The following is an 18,726-nucleotide window of genomic DNA, read 5'->3' on the forward strand; positions in this document are numbered from 1 at the left end:
GGCTGTAATCCTCCCCCTCCCATTTCCTCCATAACCATAATATCACCTTTTGTCTGTTGGGCTGTAATCCTCCCCCTCCCATTTCCTCCATAACCATATATCACCTTTTGTCTGTTGGGCTGTAATCCTCCCCCTCCCATTTCCTCCATAACCATATATCACCTTTTGTCTGTTGGGCTGTAATCCTCCCCCTCCCATTTCCTCCATAACCATAATATCACCTTTTGTCTGTTGGGCTGTAATCCTCCCCCTCCCATTTCCTCCATAACCATATATCACCTTTTGTCTGTTGGGCTGTAATCCTCCCCCTCCCATTTCCTCCATAACCATATATCACCTTTTGTCTGTTGGGCTGTAATCCTCCCCCTCCCATTTCCTCCATAACCATATATCACCTTTTGTCTGTTGGGCTGTAATCCTCCCCCTCCCATTTCCTCCATAACCATATATCACCTTTTGTCTGTTGGGCTGTAATCCTCCCCCTCCCATTTCCTCCATAACCATAATATCACCTTTTGTCTGTTGGGCTGTAATCCTCCCCCTCCCATTTCCTCCATAACCATAATATCACCTTTTGTCTGTTGGGCTGTAATCCTCCCCCTCCCATTTCCTCCATAACCATATATCACCTTTTGTCTGTTGGGCTGTAATCCTCCCCCTCCCATTTCCTCCATAACCATATATCACCTTTTGTCTGTTGGGCTGTAATCCTTCCCCTCCCATTTCCTCCATAACCATATATCACCTTTTGTCTGTTGGGCTGTAATCCTCCCCCTCCCATTTCCTCCATAACCATATATCACCTTTTGTCTGTTGGGCTGTAATCCTCCCCCTCCCATTTCCTCCATAACCATATATCACCTTTTGTCTGTTGGGCTGTAATCCTCCCCCTCCCATTTCCTCCATAACCATATATCACCTTTTGTCTGTTGGGCTGTAATCCTCCCCCTCCCATTTCCTCCATAACCATATATCACCTTTTGTCTGTTGGGCTGTAATCCTCCCCCTCCCATTTCCTCCATAACCATATATCACCTTTTGTCTGTTGGGCTGTAATCCTCCCCCTCCCATTTCCTCCATAACCATATATCACCTTTTGTCTGTTGGGCTGTAATCCTCCCCCTCCCATTTCCTCCATAACCATATATCACCTTTTGTCTGTTGGGCTGTAATCCTCCCCCTCCCATTTCCTCCATAACCATAATATCACCTTTTGTCTGTTGGGCTGTAATCCTCCCCCTCCCATTTCCTCCATAACCATATATCACCTTTTGTCTGTTGGGCTGTAATCCTCCCCCTCCCATTTCCTCCATAACCATATATCACCTTTTGTCTGTTGGGCTGTAATCCTCCCCCTCCCATTTCCTCCATAACCATAATATCACCTTTTGTCTGTTGGGCTGTAATCCTCCCCCTCCCATTTCCTCCATAACCATATATCACCTTTTGTCTGTTGGGCTGTAATCCTCCCCCTCCCATTTCCTCCATAACCATATATCACCTTTTGTCTGTTGGGCTGTAATCCTCCCCCTCCCATTTCCTCCATAACCATAATATCACCTTTTGTCTGTTGGGCTGTAATCCTCCCCCTCCCATTTCCTCCATAACCATATATCACCTTTTGTCTGTTGGGCTGTAATCCTCCCCCTCCCATTTCCTCCATAACCATATATCACCTTTTGTCTGTTGGGCTGTAATCCTCCCCCTCCCATTTCCTCCATAACCATATATCACCTTTTGTCTGTTGGGCTGTAATCCTCCCCCTCCCATTTCCTCCATAACCATATATCACCTTTTGTCTGTTGGGCTGTAATCCTCCCCCTCCCATTTCCTCCATAACCATAATATCACCTTTTGTCTGTTGGGCTGTAATCCTCCCCCTCCCATTTCCTCCATAACCATAATATCACCTTTTGTCTGTTGGGCTGTAATCCTCCCCCTCCCATTTCCTCCATAACCATAATATCACCTTTTGTCTGTTGGGCTGTAATCCTCCCCCTCCCATTTCCTCCATAACCATATATCACCTTTTGTCTGTTGGGCTGTAATCCTCCCCCTCCCATTTCCTCCATAACCATATATCACCTTTTGTCTGTTGGGCTGTAATCCTCCCCCTCCCATTTCCTCCATAACCATATATCACCTTTTGTCTGTTGGGCTGTAATCCTCCCCCTCCCATTTCCTCCATAACCATAATATCACCTTTTGTCTGTTGGGCTGTAATCCTCCCCCTCCCATTTCCTCCATAACCATATATCACCTTTTGTCTGTTGGGCTGTAATCCTCCCCCTCCCATTTCCTCCATAACCATATATCACCTTTTGTCTGTTGGGCTGTAATCCTCCCCCTCCCATTTCCTCCATAACCATATATCACCTTTTGTCTGTTGGGCTGTAATCCTCCCCCTCCCATTTCCTCCATAACCATATATCACCTTTTGTCTGTTGGGCTGTAATCCTTCCCCTCCCATTTCCTCCATAACCATATATCACCTTTTGTCTGTTGGGCTGTAATCCTCCCCCTCCCATTTCCTCCATAACCATATATCACCTTTTGTCTGTTGGGCTGTAATCCTCCCCCTCCCATTTCCTCCATAACCATATATCACCTTTTGTCTGTTGGGCTGTAATCCTCCCCCTCCCATTTCCTCCATAACCATATATCACCTTTTGTCTGTTGGGCTGTAATCCTCCCCCTCCCATTTCCTCCATAACCATATATCACCTTTTGTCTGTTGGGCTGTAATCCTCCCCCTCCCATTTCCTCCATAACCATATATCACCTTTTGTCTGTTGGGCTGTAATCCTCCCCCTCCCATTTCCTCCATAACCATATATCACCTTTTGTCTGTTGGGCTGTAATCCTCCCCCTCCCATTTCCTCCATAACCATATATCACCTTTTGTCTGTTGGGCTGTAATCCTCCCCCTCCCATTTCCTCCATAACCATATATCACCTTTTGTCTGTTGGGCTGTAATCCTCCCCCTCCCATTTCCTCCATAACCATAATATCACCTTTTGTCTGTTGGGCTGTAATCCTCCCCCTCCCATTTCCTCCATAACCATATATCACCTTTTGTCTGTTGGGCTGTAATCCTCCCCCTCCCATTTCCTCCATAACCATATATCACCTTTTGTCTGTTGGGCTGTAATCCTCCCCCTCCCATTTCCTCCATAACCATATATCACCTTTTGTCTGTTGGGCTGTAATCCTCCCCCTCCCATTTCCTCCATAACCATAATATCACCTTTTGTCTGTTGGGCTGTAATCCTCCCCCTCCCATTTCTTTTATTCTATTTTTTCTCATACTTTGAGGAAGGGCTCATGCCTGAAACATCTTTGCCACATATTGACGCTGCGAGACCTAGAGTTCCGCCAGCATCTGTGTTTTCACTTGTCCTCAACCTCAGTTCAAGGGAATGGTCCTGAATTAGGTATTCACTACCATTTTCAGATTTTTATGTTATTCTAATACATGTCATTTGCTTCTGAAATTCAGTTGAGTTGAAATAACCCCAGATTCAAAATCTGTCTTCAATCATTTCATCTTGGTCATGTTTCCACTCCCCTAATTCTGCCCTTGTGGTTCCTCACCTCTCTGATGAATAGAACATGAAAAAATAGATTGGAGATCCTCTTTGTCCTCTTTCAGGGGGTGAGATTAGGTCATTTATCTTTATCGTCCTTGCACGATCCCACCAAAATTAACCTCTTGCTCTGAAATTCATTTTGTAAACTCTTCCACCTTACGATTTTCAAGGACACAGAACATGGGTTGTCTTCTCCTTAGGGTAGTGTGTTGTTTTCAAGTTGTCTAAAGAAATCTCATCTTTCATATTAGTCATTTAGAAAATGCAATTTGTAATTTAATGTCTGTAGAAGTAATTGAAAAAGGCTTTAATGTTTGTTATTTTAAATTAATAATTCAATCCAGATTAACAGGTCTGTTGGGAATGAAACCATAATGAACCTGTGCTCTGACATTAAATCAGGAAGACTGCATCTGAGCAAGTCGCAACTGGGGCCACCCAAATCCAGGGAAAGAGTCCAAGTCTACAAGAGGAAACAGAGTCTCAGGTAACAACTAACTACACTTAACGGAAACCCTGGGGAAATTCAAATTTTATTGAAGAAAGTAACTGTTTCTACACTCAAACTGTGCTGAGGATTTAAGAGAAAATTGTCCTATTTCTTTTCCCGAATGCACTGACTGCTGTGAATCATGTTTCCGATCTTGGCATCAGCTTGGGGAAGGTTTCCTTGAGTTGCAACCAGGAGGTAACTGGGAGTGAGAACACTGGGCAATTTCCCCTGCTTGATTTGAGGTACTTTGGGTAAATTACATTGTCCTCTGTTCCTACTCTGGCTGAAACCCAACACGTAGCTCACACAACAGATTACCAATACAGGCAGTCCGCATGATTAGTAAGAGTTCCATTCCTGAGAACTATCCATAGGCAGACTATTCCATAGGTCAAACATGGGACAGGGCTTCATGATACCCGGGCACTATCTTGGTGCTGGATTCCATTCGATTCTGCTATCATAAGTTCTTGGGCTTGGATTGGCTATGGATGATTTTAATTTTAAATTGATATCTTGAAGTTCTGCTCCAGTGTTTGAGCACAAGATCTAGGCGGACATATTAAAATGCTGTTGAGGGGTGCTACCCTGCAGCTTATTTCATAAATGTTAGTAAACTGAGGACAGTATCATGAAGAATTCCAGGGGAGGAGTCATTGATGTCTTTGCCCAATATTTATCCCTTGACTCACATCTCTAAAACTGATTATTTGCTTTTTATCAGTTTGGTATTTGCTGGAACTTGTCATGTGCAAGGAAGCTGATAGATTTTCTGGTCACACCTAACATTGTCTGGATGTATTGATTATTTTACCAGTTAGTTTTGTCCTTCCACTAAGCCCTCGACCCTTCACAAGAGTTCATGTTAGTTTTATTTTTGAAATTGTTTAACAGCACTGTACAGAAAAGACTTTATTATTTCTACACAGGAATAAGCAATGAAAATTAAATCCATATCTCCTGGATATGAAATTGATCCAAATGACAAAATAAGGGACAAATCAAGGGCTTTAAAACACATCAATCATGAAGGAAGTATCCCTGTAAATCACAAGGTTATAAAACTGTAGGATTTCCCTGGAAGCTGCTGGTTTGGTTAAAGAGGTGGCCAACTTTTTAATTTAGACATCCAGCACAGTAACAGGCCATTTCAACCCATGAGTCTGTGTGGATTAAATGTGCAGCACGGAATCGTGGGCTGAAATGGCCTGTTACCGTATTGGATGTCTAAATTAAAAATTAAAGGTTGGCCACCTCTGGGTTAAAGGATTTACATCAATAGATTTTTTTGGTTAACATTTATCATCTTTTGACGGCATATCCCTAAGACAATAGCCTTTGCTTGGAAAATGTGACAGTTGAAATAAAGCAGTTGGTTTGTGGTCTGTTTTCTGGGACCTTCTCGGTTTATTTTCCTGCAGATCATTTGTTTTGCGCCTCGTTTATGTCTGGGAAATAAATCCGGTTAGGGAGCTCTACATTCATGTCTGTTCTCCGAATGCTCAACTAACTCATGAGTCACAAGTTCATAAGAAATGGCAGGGCTCAGACACACACCTTTAAATGAAGGGTTAACTTTAACCAATTCTTTTTCAATTAACAGTGTCAATTCAATAATTTAGCAGAGACTACTCCCTATCCAATAAGGTCATGGCTGATCCAATCTTGGCCTCCACTCTATTGCACTGCCTGCTCACTATAACCATTGGCTGTCTTTGAGTCCCAATTTCAGCTTTCAGTGACTCTGAGGTCGGGCCTTTGATAACTTGCGCAAGAGAGAACCTGCCAATACACGCTGACCACACTGAATTCTAAGGAGAGGACAACTGTGCAGGAGCTTTCCCGGGCCTTCCGAAAAACTACAGGAGGAAAGAAGGGAATATCGTCACAAGAAATCCCATGCCTCTGCACAATTATCCGCATGACACCCCCACCAATAAGCATTAGTTCAAGTTAAATCTCTATTTAGATTCATGCTCCTTGCTAATTTTGTTATAGATTCTAAACCAACTACATAAGGTTGGCAGATTGAGAGTGTTCATTTAGGATTTTAATTAAACTGATAAGATGAGAGGAATGAAATTGTTACATCCTGTTTGGTGGTTCTGACATCTCAATACTATTGATAACCAATTTTAATCACTCATCACTGCATGCAAAGTAAGATTTTTGTTCAAAGAAGAGATGAATAGATGCACTTAAAGCTCACAACCAGGTGTTTCTGATAGCAGATGAATAAAGATGCAACTGTGGTACAAACAGTGTTTAATTAAAGGGCTTAGAACTCTCGTCAAATCCTTTTGTTTCTCAGGCTCTGGGCATGACTGGCAGGACCAGCTTCTTTTACCCATCCCTAATTGGCACTGAAACTGATATCTTGCTGGCTATTTCATATGAACTCAAGTGCTGGCTGTAATACCTTTCAATGGTCCAGCCAGCCAGTGCTTACTGACCACCAGGAATGGTCAACTGATTGATGCTCAGGAAAATTCTTGGGTGCATTCTTTCCCCAAAAGAACAGCGGCTACAATAGATGAGGGGTGAACAACGTTGCAAGAAGAACTACGCCTCTACTCAATTACTCCAATGCCACCTTGCATCAAATTGCCATGGGTCATGTGTCACACATCTACCAAACTAGGTAAGGTTAGCTGAAATCTCTGCTAGAGTGGAGAGCGTAAACTCTGAGCTGGAGTGGTGAAACAGTTTTCAATCAATGCCTCATCAACAGCAAGAGTAGAAGCCCATTAAGAGGATAAGGTGAAGAATAGTGTGGATTTCAGAATCGCATTCACAATTAGCGTTGTTACATTTCTTTATTTGTTTGCATGTGTACATTGTGTACAGTTATTTCTGCACTACTGGTAAGTGGTAATTTTGCCTTGCCTATAGGGAAAAGAATCTCAGGGCTGTATGGGATGTCACGTATGTACTCTGACAATAAATCTGAATCCCTTTCCTTAGCACATATTGGTTATTTGCTGCTCTACCACTGATGTTCCTTTTGATCTCTTCAACTTAAAAGGTGTTTGACTTTTCCAGGTGCTGTTTGCCTGCAAGTTCTGCTTTTATATCAGATGTTACTGAGTCCAGAGGACCCCAAAACCCAGCAGCAATAGATATGCACCACACGCAGGGATATTTAAACAAAAGAGGTTTTTAATTATAATTGAACAAGAAAACAGAATTAAACTTTAACATTACTTAACCTACCTAACTACTTAATAAGCGCAGGTGTGTGTAATATATATTTAAGATTAGAAAAGTTATTTGGATCACAGTCCAATCTCACTGGTTGAGGGCAATTCTTGTACTGTGCAAAGAAGTTAGCATGAACAAAGTTCACCAGTCTTTCTTTTTCAATCTTTTTATTATTATTATAATTTATAAACACATACAGTTCAAAGAGATATAAAAAATACATAGTAAGTAATGAATTAATACAGAGATATTAAACAATAATATTACAGAATAAAAATATATCATAAAAAAATTTTTTTGATCAGTTTAGGGTAAGTTCACCAGTCTTTGGTGCTTAACAGGCAAATGATTACCACACAGGAGGGTTTTTGTTGGTTTTCGGAGAGAGATTCCTTTTCCAGGACATCCACAACTGATTCCTTTCAATCAGTCTTGCTGACGAAACTTACCCCCTTCAAGGTTTTCCAGATGATCCTCTTTCTTTCAGGGCACCTTTCAGACTGCCAGCCTTCTCCTTTGACCAGGCAGCCTTCCAAAGTTTGCCAGCTTGTCTCTCTGGAATGGATTTCTGTCTCTCTCCACTCTGTTTCACTCCCTCCCTCTCTGAGAGCAAAACTGTTCTCCTCCTGCCTGCAAAGATCACATGCTCTCCCAGGCAAACAAAGTTGATTTCTTCAAAAAGCATTCTGCAAAAGTCCTGCAAAGATTCTGTGTTTTAAAATGTGTCCGTTCAAGCTGCTCTAGCAATTCCTCCCAAACCTCTCTAATCTGTAATCTGTCACACAGATTACAAATAATTTGCTGTTTTTTTTCTTTGCTTCTCAGTGTGTGAATAAGTACTGCATTTACTCATGTAATCGTTGATACCCTCCCCCATTTTTGGCTCAAAAATCGATTGTTTCTGTATGACCCTTGTAAAGGTTGACCCCCCCCCACCCCCAATATTTTACCCTGTTCGCCAATCCAAGATCCTGATTTTTGACAGCAGATCCTCGCCCTAGCCACCAGAGCTCCCTATGCCTCGACAGCTGACCCTCACCCCGGCCACCGGAGCTCCGGATGCCTGACAGCAGATATTTGCCCTGACCACCTGCCCACCAGAGCTCCCAATGCTCAGCAGCGGAGCTTCGCACCAGCCACCTGCCCACCAGATCTCCTGATGCCCTGACAGTAGACTCTCACCATGGCTACCTACTCACCGGAGCTCCCAATGCCCCGATAGCAGAAACTTGCGGCAGCTACTTGCCCATCGGAGCTCTCGATGCCCCATATTGGACACTTACCCCAGCCACCTGCCCACCAGAGCTTCAGATGGCCTGGCCGTAGTCCCTCGCCTTGGCCACCTGCCTTTTGGAGCTCCCAAAGCCCTGGCTGCTCGCCCATACAAACTCATGACATCACAGCCACCTACCCATCAAGGTTGAAATTCAGAATGCTGGGTCGACCCAAAACATCAACTGTAACCCTGCCTGCACAGATGCTGCCTGACCCACTGGGTTCCTCCAGTTGTTTAGAGTAAAACACAAAAGTCTGCAGGCACCATGATTGGAGTAAAAACACAAATATGGAGAAACTCTGCAGATCAAAGTGTACTTTATAGAATAAAGATACATAACCAATGTTTCTGGCTTGAGCCCTTCATATCTTGATGAAGGCTCAAGCCAGAAACATTGTTTATGTATCTTTATTCTATAAAGTACACTTTGATCTTCAGAGTTTCTCCACAATTTTGTTTTTCCTCTGGTAGTTTATTTTTAAAAAACATTCAGATCACATAATCTGCAGTCTCTTGTCTCCATAAATTTAAATTTTATATTTTATATTTAAATTTAGGCACGGTAACAGGCCATTTTGGCTCACAAGTCTGTGCCACCCAGTTTACTCCCAATTAACCTGCATACCTGGAACATTTTGAATGGTGGGAGGAAACCGGAGCCCTCAGGGTAAATGCACGCAAACACGGGGAGAACATACAAACACCTTACATTAGTGCAGGATTCGGACCCCAGTCCGATCACTGATATTGTAAAGGTGTTGTGCTAACTGCTACTCCAACCGTGCTGCCCCATCTTTTTTATGTTGGTCTCCAAGAATATGTGGCAGCAGTTTTGCATGTTGGAACATACTCTCATTGACCAGGTGCTGGAATGAAACTTGTGAAGATGGACTCTGTGGTTGTAAACACAGCAGGAAGGCTATTTAGATTTATTACATCCAATGCAATCATAAATTTGTGAGTTCCAGGCAACTAACACCCACTGTCTGAAAACATTTTTTCCATCTCCCAAACTGGACAACATTTTTTTCAAAAGATTTGCTTCCTGAAAAAAAATTGAGGATTATGATGGATGACTTCAAGCTGAACACCAATATAATTTCAGATTTGCTGCCTAATGTAGGAAGTTGGAGAAACATGAGCTTTTATTGAATTTAGCTTGTAATGATGTTGACACATTGCATTAGTTCAATTGACCTAAAAATGTCTTGCTGCTAACTTTCATTTGTACTCAGCATCTGATGCCTCATAAGTTGGTGTCCAACAATAGATGACCAGCATTGATGGATTCCAGTTGCCCTGATGCCTCTTTTCTATGGTCGTAATGTCCCAGTCCCTAACGTCGAAGTACTCGAGATGGCAGAGGCCGACAGCATCGAATCCACACTGTTGAAGATCCAACTGCGCTGGGTAGGTCACGTCTCCAGAATGGAGGACCATCGCCTTCCCAAGATCGTGTTATATGGCGAGCTCTCCACTGGCCACCATGACAGAGGTGCACCAAAGAAAAGGTACAACGACTGCCTAAAGAAATCTCTTGGTGCCTGCCACATTGACCACCGCCAGTGGGCTGATATCGCCTCAAACCGTGCATCTTGGCGCCTCACAGTTTGGCGGGCAGCAACCTCCTTTGAAGAAGACCGCAGAGCCCACCTCACTGACAAAAGGCAAAGGAGGAAAAACCCAACACCCAACCCCAACCCACCAATTTTCCCCTGCAGCCGCTGCAACAGTGTCTGCCTGTCCCGCATCGGACTTGTCAGCCACAAACGAGCCTGCAGCTGACGTGGACTTTTACCCCCTCCATAAATCTTCGTCCGCGAAGCCAAGCCAAAGAATGTCCCAGTAATGTTCGTCACTGACTGCACCAAGAACAGCAGGAGAAAAGTCCAAGTGCAAATGCAGAGAATGAATTCTCAATGACATGTGGCAATTCATGGTTTTGTATGCTTGAAATAGACTTAAACTATGACAGGAAATCACAAAACTAGGTTGTATCTTTTTTTAAAAAGTATGGTACTATTCTCAAAAGGGTTCAGGAAGAAAAATGTTGTCTAGTGTAATCGTTCTGCAATTACCTTCAACCAGTGCCCACTTTGACTCTCCTGCTTTAGAAAATCGTACTTTATGGGTAAAGATATCTAAGATTGAAACGAACAAGATATTGTTGTAAAGGGATAGAGTTCTTTCTTTGGCTTGGCTTCGCGGACGAAGATTTATGGAGGGGGTAAAAAGTCCACGTCAGCTGCAGGCTCGTTTGTGGCTGACCAGTCCGATGCAGGACAGGCAGACACGATTGCAGCGGTTGCAAGGGAAAATTGGTTGGTTGGGGTTGGGTGTTGGGTTTTTCCTCCTTTGCCTTTTGTCAGTGAGGTGGGCTCTGCGGTCTTCTTCAAAGGAGGCTGCTGCCCGCCAAACTGTGAGGCGCCAAGATGCACGGTTTGAGGCGTTATCAGCCCACTGGCGGTGGTCAATGTGGCAGGCACCAAGAGATTTCTTTAGGCAGTCCTTGTACCTTTTCTTTGGTGCACCTCTGTCACGGTGGCCAGTGGAGAGCTCGCCATATAATACGATCTTGGGAAGGCGATGGTCCTCCATTCTGGAGACGTGACCCATCCAGCGCAGCTGGATCTTCAGCAGCGTGGATTCGATGCTGTCGACCTCTGCCATCTCGAGTACCTCGACGTTAGGGGTGTGAGCGCTCCAATGGATGTTGAGGATGGAGCGGAGACAACGCTGGTGGAAGCGTTCTAGGAGCCGTAGGTGGTGCCGGTAGAGGACCCATGATTCGGAGCCGAACAGGAGTGTGGGTATGACAACGGCTCTGTATACGCTTATCTTTGTGAGGTTTTTCAGTTGGTTGTTTTTCCAGACTCTTTTGTGTAGTCTTCCAAAGGCGCTATTTGCCTTGGCGAGTCTGTTGTCTATCTCATTGTCGATCCTTGCATCTGATGAAATGGTGCAGCCGAGATAGGTAAACTGGTTGACCGTTTTGAGTTTTGTGTGCCCGATGGAGATGTGGGGGGGCTGGTAGTCATGGTGGGGAGCTGGCTGATGGAGGACCTCAGTTTTCTTCAGGCTGACTTCCAGGCCAAACATTTTGGCAGTTTCCGCAAAGCAGGACGTCAAGCGCTGAAGAGCTGGCTCTGAATGGGCAACTAAAGCGGCATCATCTGCAAAGAGTAGTTCACGGACAAGTTTCTCTTGTGTCTTGGTGTGAGCTTGCAGGCGCCTCAGATTGAAGAGACTGCCATCCGTGCGGTACCGGATGTAAACAGCGTCTTCATTGTTGGGGTCTTTCATGGCTTGGTTCAGCATCATGCTGAAGAAGATTGAAAAGAGGGTTGGTGCGAGAACACAGCCTTGCTTCACGCCATTGTTAATGGAGAAGGGTTCAGAGAGCTCATTGCTGTATCTGACCCGACCTTGTTGGTTTTCGTGCAGTTGGATAATCATGTTGAGGAACTTTGGGGGACATCCGATGCGCTCTAGTATTTGCCAAAGCCCTTTCCTGCTCACGGTGTCGAAGGCTTTGGTGAGGTCAACAAAGGTGATGTAGAGTCCTTTGTTTTGTTCTCTACACTTTTCTTGGAGCTGTCTGAGGGCAAAGACCATGTCAGTGGTTCCTCTGTTAGCGCGAAAGCCGCACTGTGATTCTGGGAGAATATTCTCGGCGACACTAGGTATTATTCTGAATGGGCAACTAAAGGTGAGGTTTCCTGTGTGGGTGGGTTGGTGCGGCAGCGGCGGCCCCGGCCCCGGTCCGGGCGAAGGGTAGACGGCGGCGGCCCCGATACGGGCAGGAGCAAGGGGGAGGCGGCGGCCCCAGTCCGGGCACAGGGAGAGCAGCGGCGGCCCCGGCCCCGGTCCGGGCGAAGGGTAGACGGCGGCGGCCCCGATACGGGCAGGAGCAAGGGGGAGGCGGCGGCCCCAGTCCGGGCACAGGGAGAGCAGCGGCGGCCCCGGCCCCGGTCCGGGCAAAGGGTAGACGGCGGCGGCCCCGATACGGGCAGGAGCAAGGGGGAGGCGGCGGCCCCAGTCCGGGCACAGGGAGAGCAGCGGCGGCCCCGGCCCCGGTCCGGGCGAAGGGTAGACGGCGGCGGCCCCGATACGGGCAAAGGGATAGAGTAGATGTCAAGAAAATAACACTATTAGGAGAATATCAATTCAAAATACACAGCTTGAACAATATATAGTTTCAAAGACAATAATTTATGCAGCTTTTAGCTTTTGACCTAGAAGTAAAAATGAGTTTGAAACAAAAATGTGTTGTAAATGTACCTTTAGTGTTTTAGCATTAAAAAAAAATCAATTAATATTTTTGGTTTTTTTTTTGCTGAGTCCATATGTTCAATATCTCTTGGTCTTCCAAAATAAAGTATAAATGGTTTCAATAGAAACTACTTTTTGTGGGGTTTTTGAGAAACGATTGAGGATTTGGGCGTTGGGGTTAGGCTGATCCTAATGACATTTGCTAATTTCCAAGCATTGAACAGTTGTTTGATCATCATTTGCTTGTTGCAGCTCTATGAGCATGGACGATGATGCCAAATGGTTGGAGTGGGTAACGAAGCAGTTTGAAACTATTGCCGGAGAGGATAAGGAGATTGATTTGGAAGAATTCAAGACAGCACTCAAAGTGAAAGAGGCAAGCATTCATCTGTGCACAAAGGGACTATTTCACATCTGTTGTCATTTCAATGGCTGCAGGATTGTTAATGAAAATCAGGTTTTTTTAAACTGGTGCCATAGGCCATGCTTCTATGTGCTCTGTAATTTAACTTCAGTGAAGAGTAACTGCAAGGGTAAATTGAGGACCCTATTTTCTGAGTTTTCATGTGTTGAGGAACATCGAGGTATCTGAAATTAGATACACCACCTAAATGCAACAAATATCATTTGGATCTCACATTAAATGGGCCAGCTGTGCAGAAGCAGGTTTTTTTTTCAAAACTAGTTAGGCTTGCTTTGATCCAAACTCAAAGGTTCCTGTCTTTTGATGTCTCAGGTGTAACACTCCAGTGCTGGAAACCAATATCACTTACGTACTGACATGTCATGATTGTTCTCATTTGGACAACCTTCCACATCCGTTAGTGCATCTGACCTTTGCTTGACTTCTCTTGACCAAGGCCCACTTGAACCCAACATATGATCACCCCCCCCCCCCCCCCCCCCCTGTATGACCTCCCCTCACACTTTACAATATCTAGGTCCTATCCTTGCATCTATTTGTACTGTCAAATCTTTAGAATAGTTAGACTTTTTAAAAAATTTCATTGTCTTTCCTCAGTCTTTTTTTGCAGAAAGGTTTTTTGCTCTGTTTGACTCAGATGGGAGTGGCAGCATAAGCCTAGATGAATTGTTGAAAGCCCTGAATCTTCTCACGCATGGGAGTGAAACAGACAAGCTACGATTCCTTTTCCAAGTCTACGACGTGGATGGTAATATCTTTACTCCATAACATTGATTGATAGGCATGATTATATATTGGGAATTATATTTTTGACACTGAAAAACTTTGGCCTCTACTTTCAGATGAATGAAAGGTGATCTTGTTGCGGTGTAGAAAATCCTGAGTTGGATTGTCCAGATAGACACTGAAAGATCAGTTCCTGTAACTAGAGACTAGGGAGTCTTGTGTTCACGGGGATAGCAGCCTCTATCCTCAAGGACCCCCACCACCCAGGCCATGCCCTCTTCACTTTGCTACCATCGGGTAAAAGATGCAAGACCCTAGATGAACATTCAGTGGCACAAGGACAGCTTCTTTCCCCCGTTGCCATCAGATTCCCTAATGATCAATTAACTAAAGACACTGCCTTATTTTGACTTTTTGTGCACTATTTTTATATATTTTTAAGGTGGTTTATATGAATGTTTCCACTGTGACGCTGCCGCAAAATAATGAATTTCGTGATTTGTTCATGACATTAAATTCTGATTTTGATCTATCCCAAGTCTGGCACTTACCGCTGAGAGCTTATGGCTCCAATTGTCCTTTCCCAACCAAGTTCATGGGTGTTTTATCTATGTTTCCAATGTTGCTTAATAGTTAAGCATGTTTCCCATGTGGTTGTATTATGTTGTGATGGAAAAAGTAATTTTAACATCAAGATCTGCTGGTAATTTTTGTGCTGAAGAGAAGAGGGAGAGGGAGACCAGAGCTGGGGGAAAGGTGGCAGGGGGAGGATGGATTTAAAGGAAGCCGGAGAAGTCTATGTTAACGCCATCCATTTGAAGGGTGTCCAGACGGAAGATGAGGTGTTGTTCCTCCAATATGCAGGTGGTCTCAGACTGGAAGTGTATAAGACCATGGACAGACATGTCAGTAAGGGAATGGGTTGGAGAATTGAAAAATGTGCAGAGATCTTGACGGGGGAATCACAGAAAGAGGGAAGCCATTGAAGGATTTGGAAAACAGTGACCTGTCAACAATTGAAACCTTTGTAGCTCTCTGTTACCCTCACTGTTAAACAATGCTATAACTTTCTTTCTTTTTAATATATTTTTAATGCTTAACATAATAAGCATACATAATAAATGACAATTACATAATGAATCAATTGTGTACAAGCAAATAAAAGGAAAGGAAAAAAAGTAATAAAATGTGCATTTCTACATTAATTGTAATAATTCCATCTAGTAGTAAACATAATGAATGCAACCATGTCAGACCCATTATTAGACAGTTATATTAAAATAGTAAGGATTTTAAAAAATGAAGAAGAAACCTAAAGGACTAAAACTAAACAAATCTAATCCCTTCCCTCTCATCAAGGTGATTTTTTTTTGGAAGACAAAGAAATCAATAATGATGTGGAATCACTGGTGACCCCCAGAGAACAAAGAAAGAATTACCGGAATGTACAATACTTTTCCAATTCTTAAAAAAAATTCTTAAGAATAGGTCCTATCCTATCTTTAATATTTGATTTTTCTCTAAACTTAAATAGGACATTACATCATATAACCATTGTGCATGAGGAGGGGATGCATCTCCTTTCCATTTCAATAAAATAATTTGTCTGGCTATTAATGTAGTAAAAGCTAAGACTTTCTCTTGAGATGCTGATTGAGGTTCATGAATCACGAGAAAAATCAAATAGATCAATTAACAAACGGTACCAAGTTAATCTTAAAAATTGTTGATAGAGTTTGAAAAACCTATTCTATTGAGGATAGCCATTGTTTACCATTGTTGGCATTGAATCAAATCACAGGCAGTGGCTCCATAGACCCTGATGAGTTACGCACTGTCCTCAAATCCTGTTTGCGGGAAAGTGCCATTTCCCTGCCGGAGGAGAAGCTAGATGACCTCACTCTGGCACTCTTTGAATCTGCTGACACCGATAACAGTGGCACCATTACCTTTGAGGAGCTCAAGGAGGAGCTTGAGAAATTTCCAGAAGTAATGGAGAACTTAACAATCAGGTAATCAATTTGGATTTAACCCCCTTTCTCAGCCTGCATCTGTCAGCACCTAAATTGCTCATAATGTCACTCTGACTTCAACAACATCTTCCCTCTCATTGACAGAATCCAATGTATCCAGGTGGCTTTGGGTGTTTCCAAATTTGAACTTCATTGGTGGGGAGAAAAGAGAAGCCTGTAGCTTGCATCTGTGACCTGGCTTCAAACCTGTGCCCTCTTGTTCTGGGCTCCTCGGGGGGGGGGGGGGGAATGACTGACCGTCCATCCTATTGATGCCCATTCTCATTTTGTCAATCTCTACGATGTCACCCATAGCCTCCTATGTTGCACTGAGAATAAACCCAATCTCTCCATATGACTACAACTCTCCATTCCAGGCAACATCTTGATGAATCTTTCCTGCACTCTAACTTGCTCAAAATAGTGACACTGTAGAGGGTGTATCAGTGATATATAAGGATAATCCTAGGAAATGAATGAGAAATCACATCACTGCTGTATTGATTCTTTGCATTTCATTGCATTTGTGATGGTCAATGACACACAGCCATACAGCCTGTGTGTTGTGATATGCCATGTTCAATAATACAATACTGAGACAATCCTGGAAGGACCTAGAAGGCCAGGCAACGCAGTAGGAGATAGAAAGATTTTAAACCAATGAACTTCCATTAGAACTGATTAAAAAAAAAATAGTATTGAACATGTATTATCAATACATTTTGAACAAACTAAATCAGCGAATACAGTTCCATTAGGACTTGTTTTCAATGTGGCAGAATTAATCATTTTCAAGTACATTGTGCTTCATTAGGATTCAAAATGTTTCATGGATGTATCTCGCAATAGTGCAGTTGCTATCTCGAGCTGGAAAATTGATTGGAAACTATATTACACATTAGAGTGAAGAAGGATTAGAGGTGACTTAATAGAAGTCTACAAGATCATGAGAGGTACAGGTAATGTAGCCAGCATCTTTTTCCCAGAGGACATCTGTACAAAATGAAGGGAGGAACATTTAGGGGAGACATCAGAGATGGTGTTTTTTTAAAACACTTTGAGAGTTTTTGGGTGCCTGAACTGCATTGCCAGGGGTGGTGGTGGAGGCTGGAACAATAGGAACATGTAAGAGACTCTTGGACAGGCACGTGAATGAATTAAAAACAGAGGGTAATGAGGTAGGGAAGGTTTTTTGGCATTATATATACTATAGGTCACCACAGCACTGTGGGCCAAAGGGTCTGTCATTATCATTCAGATGCCTTGTTTTTGGTATGGGCAATCATGTCTCTCCATCCATCATGGTCTCTGACTTCCAAATTATAGTAGTTGTCTTCCGTTTCTAACCTTGATATTAATATTCATTCTCTGCGTCTTTTTCCTCCCAGCTTTCCAGTTGTAACTAAATGTTCTAATGCATCTCTGCATGGTGTCCAAAGAATTTTGATTGCTATTTTCCGATTCTTCTTAAGTAATATTGTGGTGCGCTGTTAGCTAGAATCAGACACACACAAGGTGAAGACTGTACCACAGGCTTTAATCCACAGAGCCAGGCTGACTGCAGCTGCAGTAACTCTGAGTGAGGCTTCGGGAGGCCGGCACACATTTATATCCCGGAAGGTGATTGACACCTGACCGGGTGGGGCTTGATCCCTTCTGGCCGACTGTTTGACAGCCGGCCAGGTGTTGTCCTGTCCCCTTACACTCCAGCAGGTACAGAGGTTGCCCCCTGCAATGGGCCGACGGTACACTTCTGCAGGTACAGGTGTTGCCCCCTGCAGTAGGCCGGAGGTGTACCACCACAAATGTATGTTTTGTTTTTGTTCTTTGTCGAACTTTTTCACTTGCATTCACTCAGCATTCTTCTGAGAAATCACATCACTGCTGTATTGATTCTTTGCATTTCATTGCATTTGTGATGGTCAATGACACACAGCCATACAGCCTGTGTGTTGTGATATGCCATGTTCAATAATACAATACTGAGACAATCCTGGAAGGACCTAGAAGGCCAGGCAACGCAGTAGGAGATAGAAAGATTTTAAACCAATGAACTTCCATTAGAACTGATTAAAAAAAAAATAGTATTGAACATGTTTTAATTGCAAAGAAAGGGGGGAAAAAAGGAAGATAGCATAGAAGCGGGAGAGATGAAATAAGAGTTAATAGTAGCTGCAACGTGCACCATCTAAACACACACCAGTTATTCACATGCTATTCCCATAGCACCTCCCAAACCCATGGGTTTCAGTATTGTTGGTGGAACTAAATGCTGGAACTCTCCCTCTCCCCGCTCAGCACTGTGGAAGACCCTTCACCTGAAGAAACCACAATAGTTCAAGCAAGTGACTCACCAATTCCTTATCAAGCACAATTAATACATTCTTGCTTTTCCACCATGAAAATGAAATTTAAAGGGGAAATGGAGTAGGATAATTAGAAAAAAATAATGGATTTGGAGAAGATGTGAATAAGAATAGCAGAATCTTCTTGCAAGGCCTGTTGACTTTTAAGTGATAATTCCCTGCTGATTAAAATATCAGCTTTGATATTGTCTTCGGTTAATGCATCCTGACAGAAGCTAACCTGGTGATGTTATAACCATATAACCATTTACGGAGCAGAAACAGGCCATCTCGGCCTTTCGAGTCCGCACCGGTTCACTAGAACAACTCCACGAGCTCAAACCTCCCGCTCTCCGCCCATAACCCTCCAACCCCCTCACCTCCAT

The 18,726-nt window shown here is 43.5% G+C and overlaps 1 protein-coding gene across 1 annotated transcript in view; it reads left to right on the forward strand.

Annotated features, from left to right (window-relative positions):
* Positions 1 to 18,726, forward strand: part of nox5 (NADPH oxidase, EF-hand calcium binding domain 5) — a 114,129-nt gene that overhangs the window by 51,060 nt on the left and 44,343 nt on the right. Inside the window, exons 3-6 of the mRNA XM_069910157.1 lie at positions 3,994 to 4,078; positions 13,086 to 13,209; positions 13,855 to 14,005; positions 15,785 to 15,995. Coding sequence (XP_069766258.1) covers positions 3,994 to 4,078; positions 13,086 to 13,209; positions 13,855 to 14,005; positions 15,785 to 15,995 — 571 coding nt within the window. The remainder of the gene's footprint in view (positions 1 to 3,993; positions 4,079 to 13,085; positions 13,210 to 13,854; positions 14,006 to 15,784; positions 15,996 to 18,726) is intronic.

The sequence above is a fragment of the Narcine bancroftii genome, chromosome 14, assembly GCF_036971445.1.
Source record: "Narcine bancroftii isolate sNarBan1 chromosome 14, sNarBan1.hap1, whole genome shotgun sequence".
In the NCBI taxonomy this organism is placed as follows: domain Eukaryota; kingdom Metazoa; phylum Chordata; class Chondrichthyes; order Torpediniformes; family Narcinidae; genus Narcine; species Narcine bancroftii.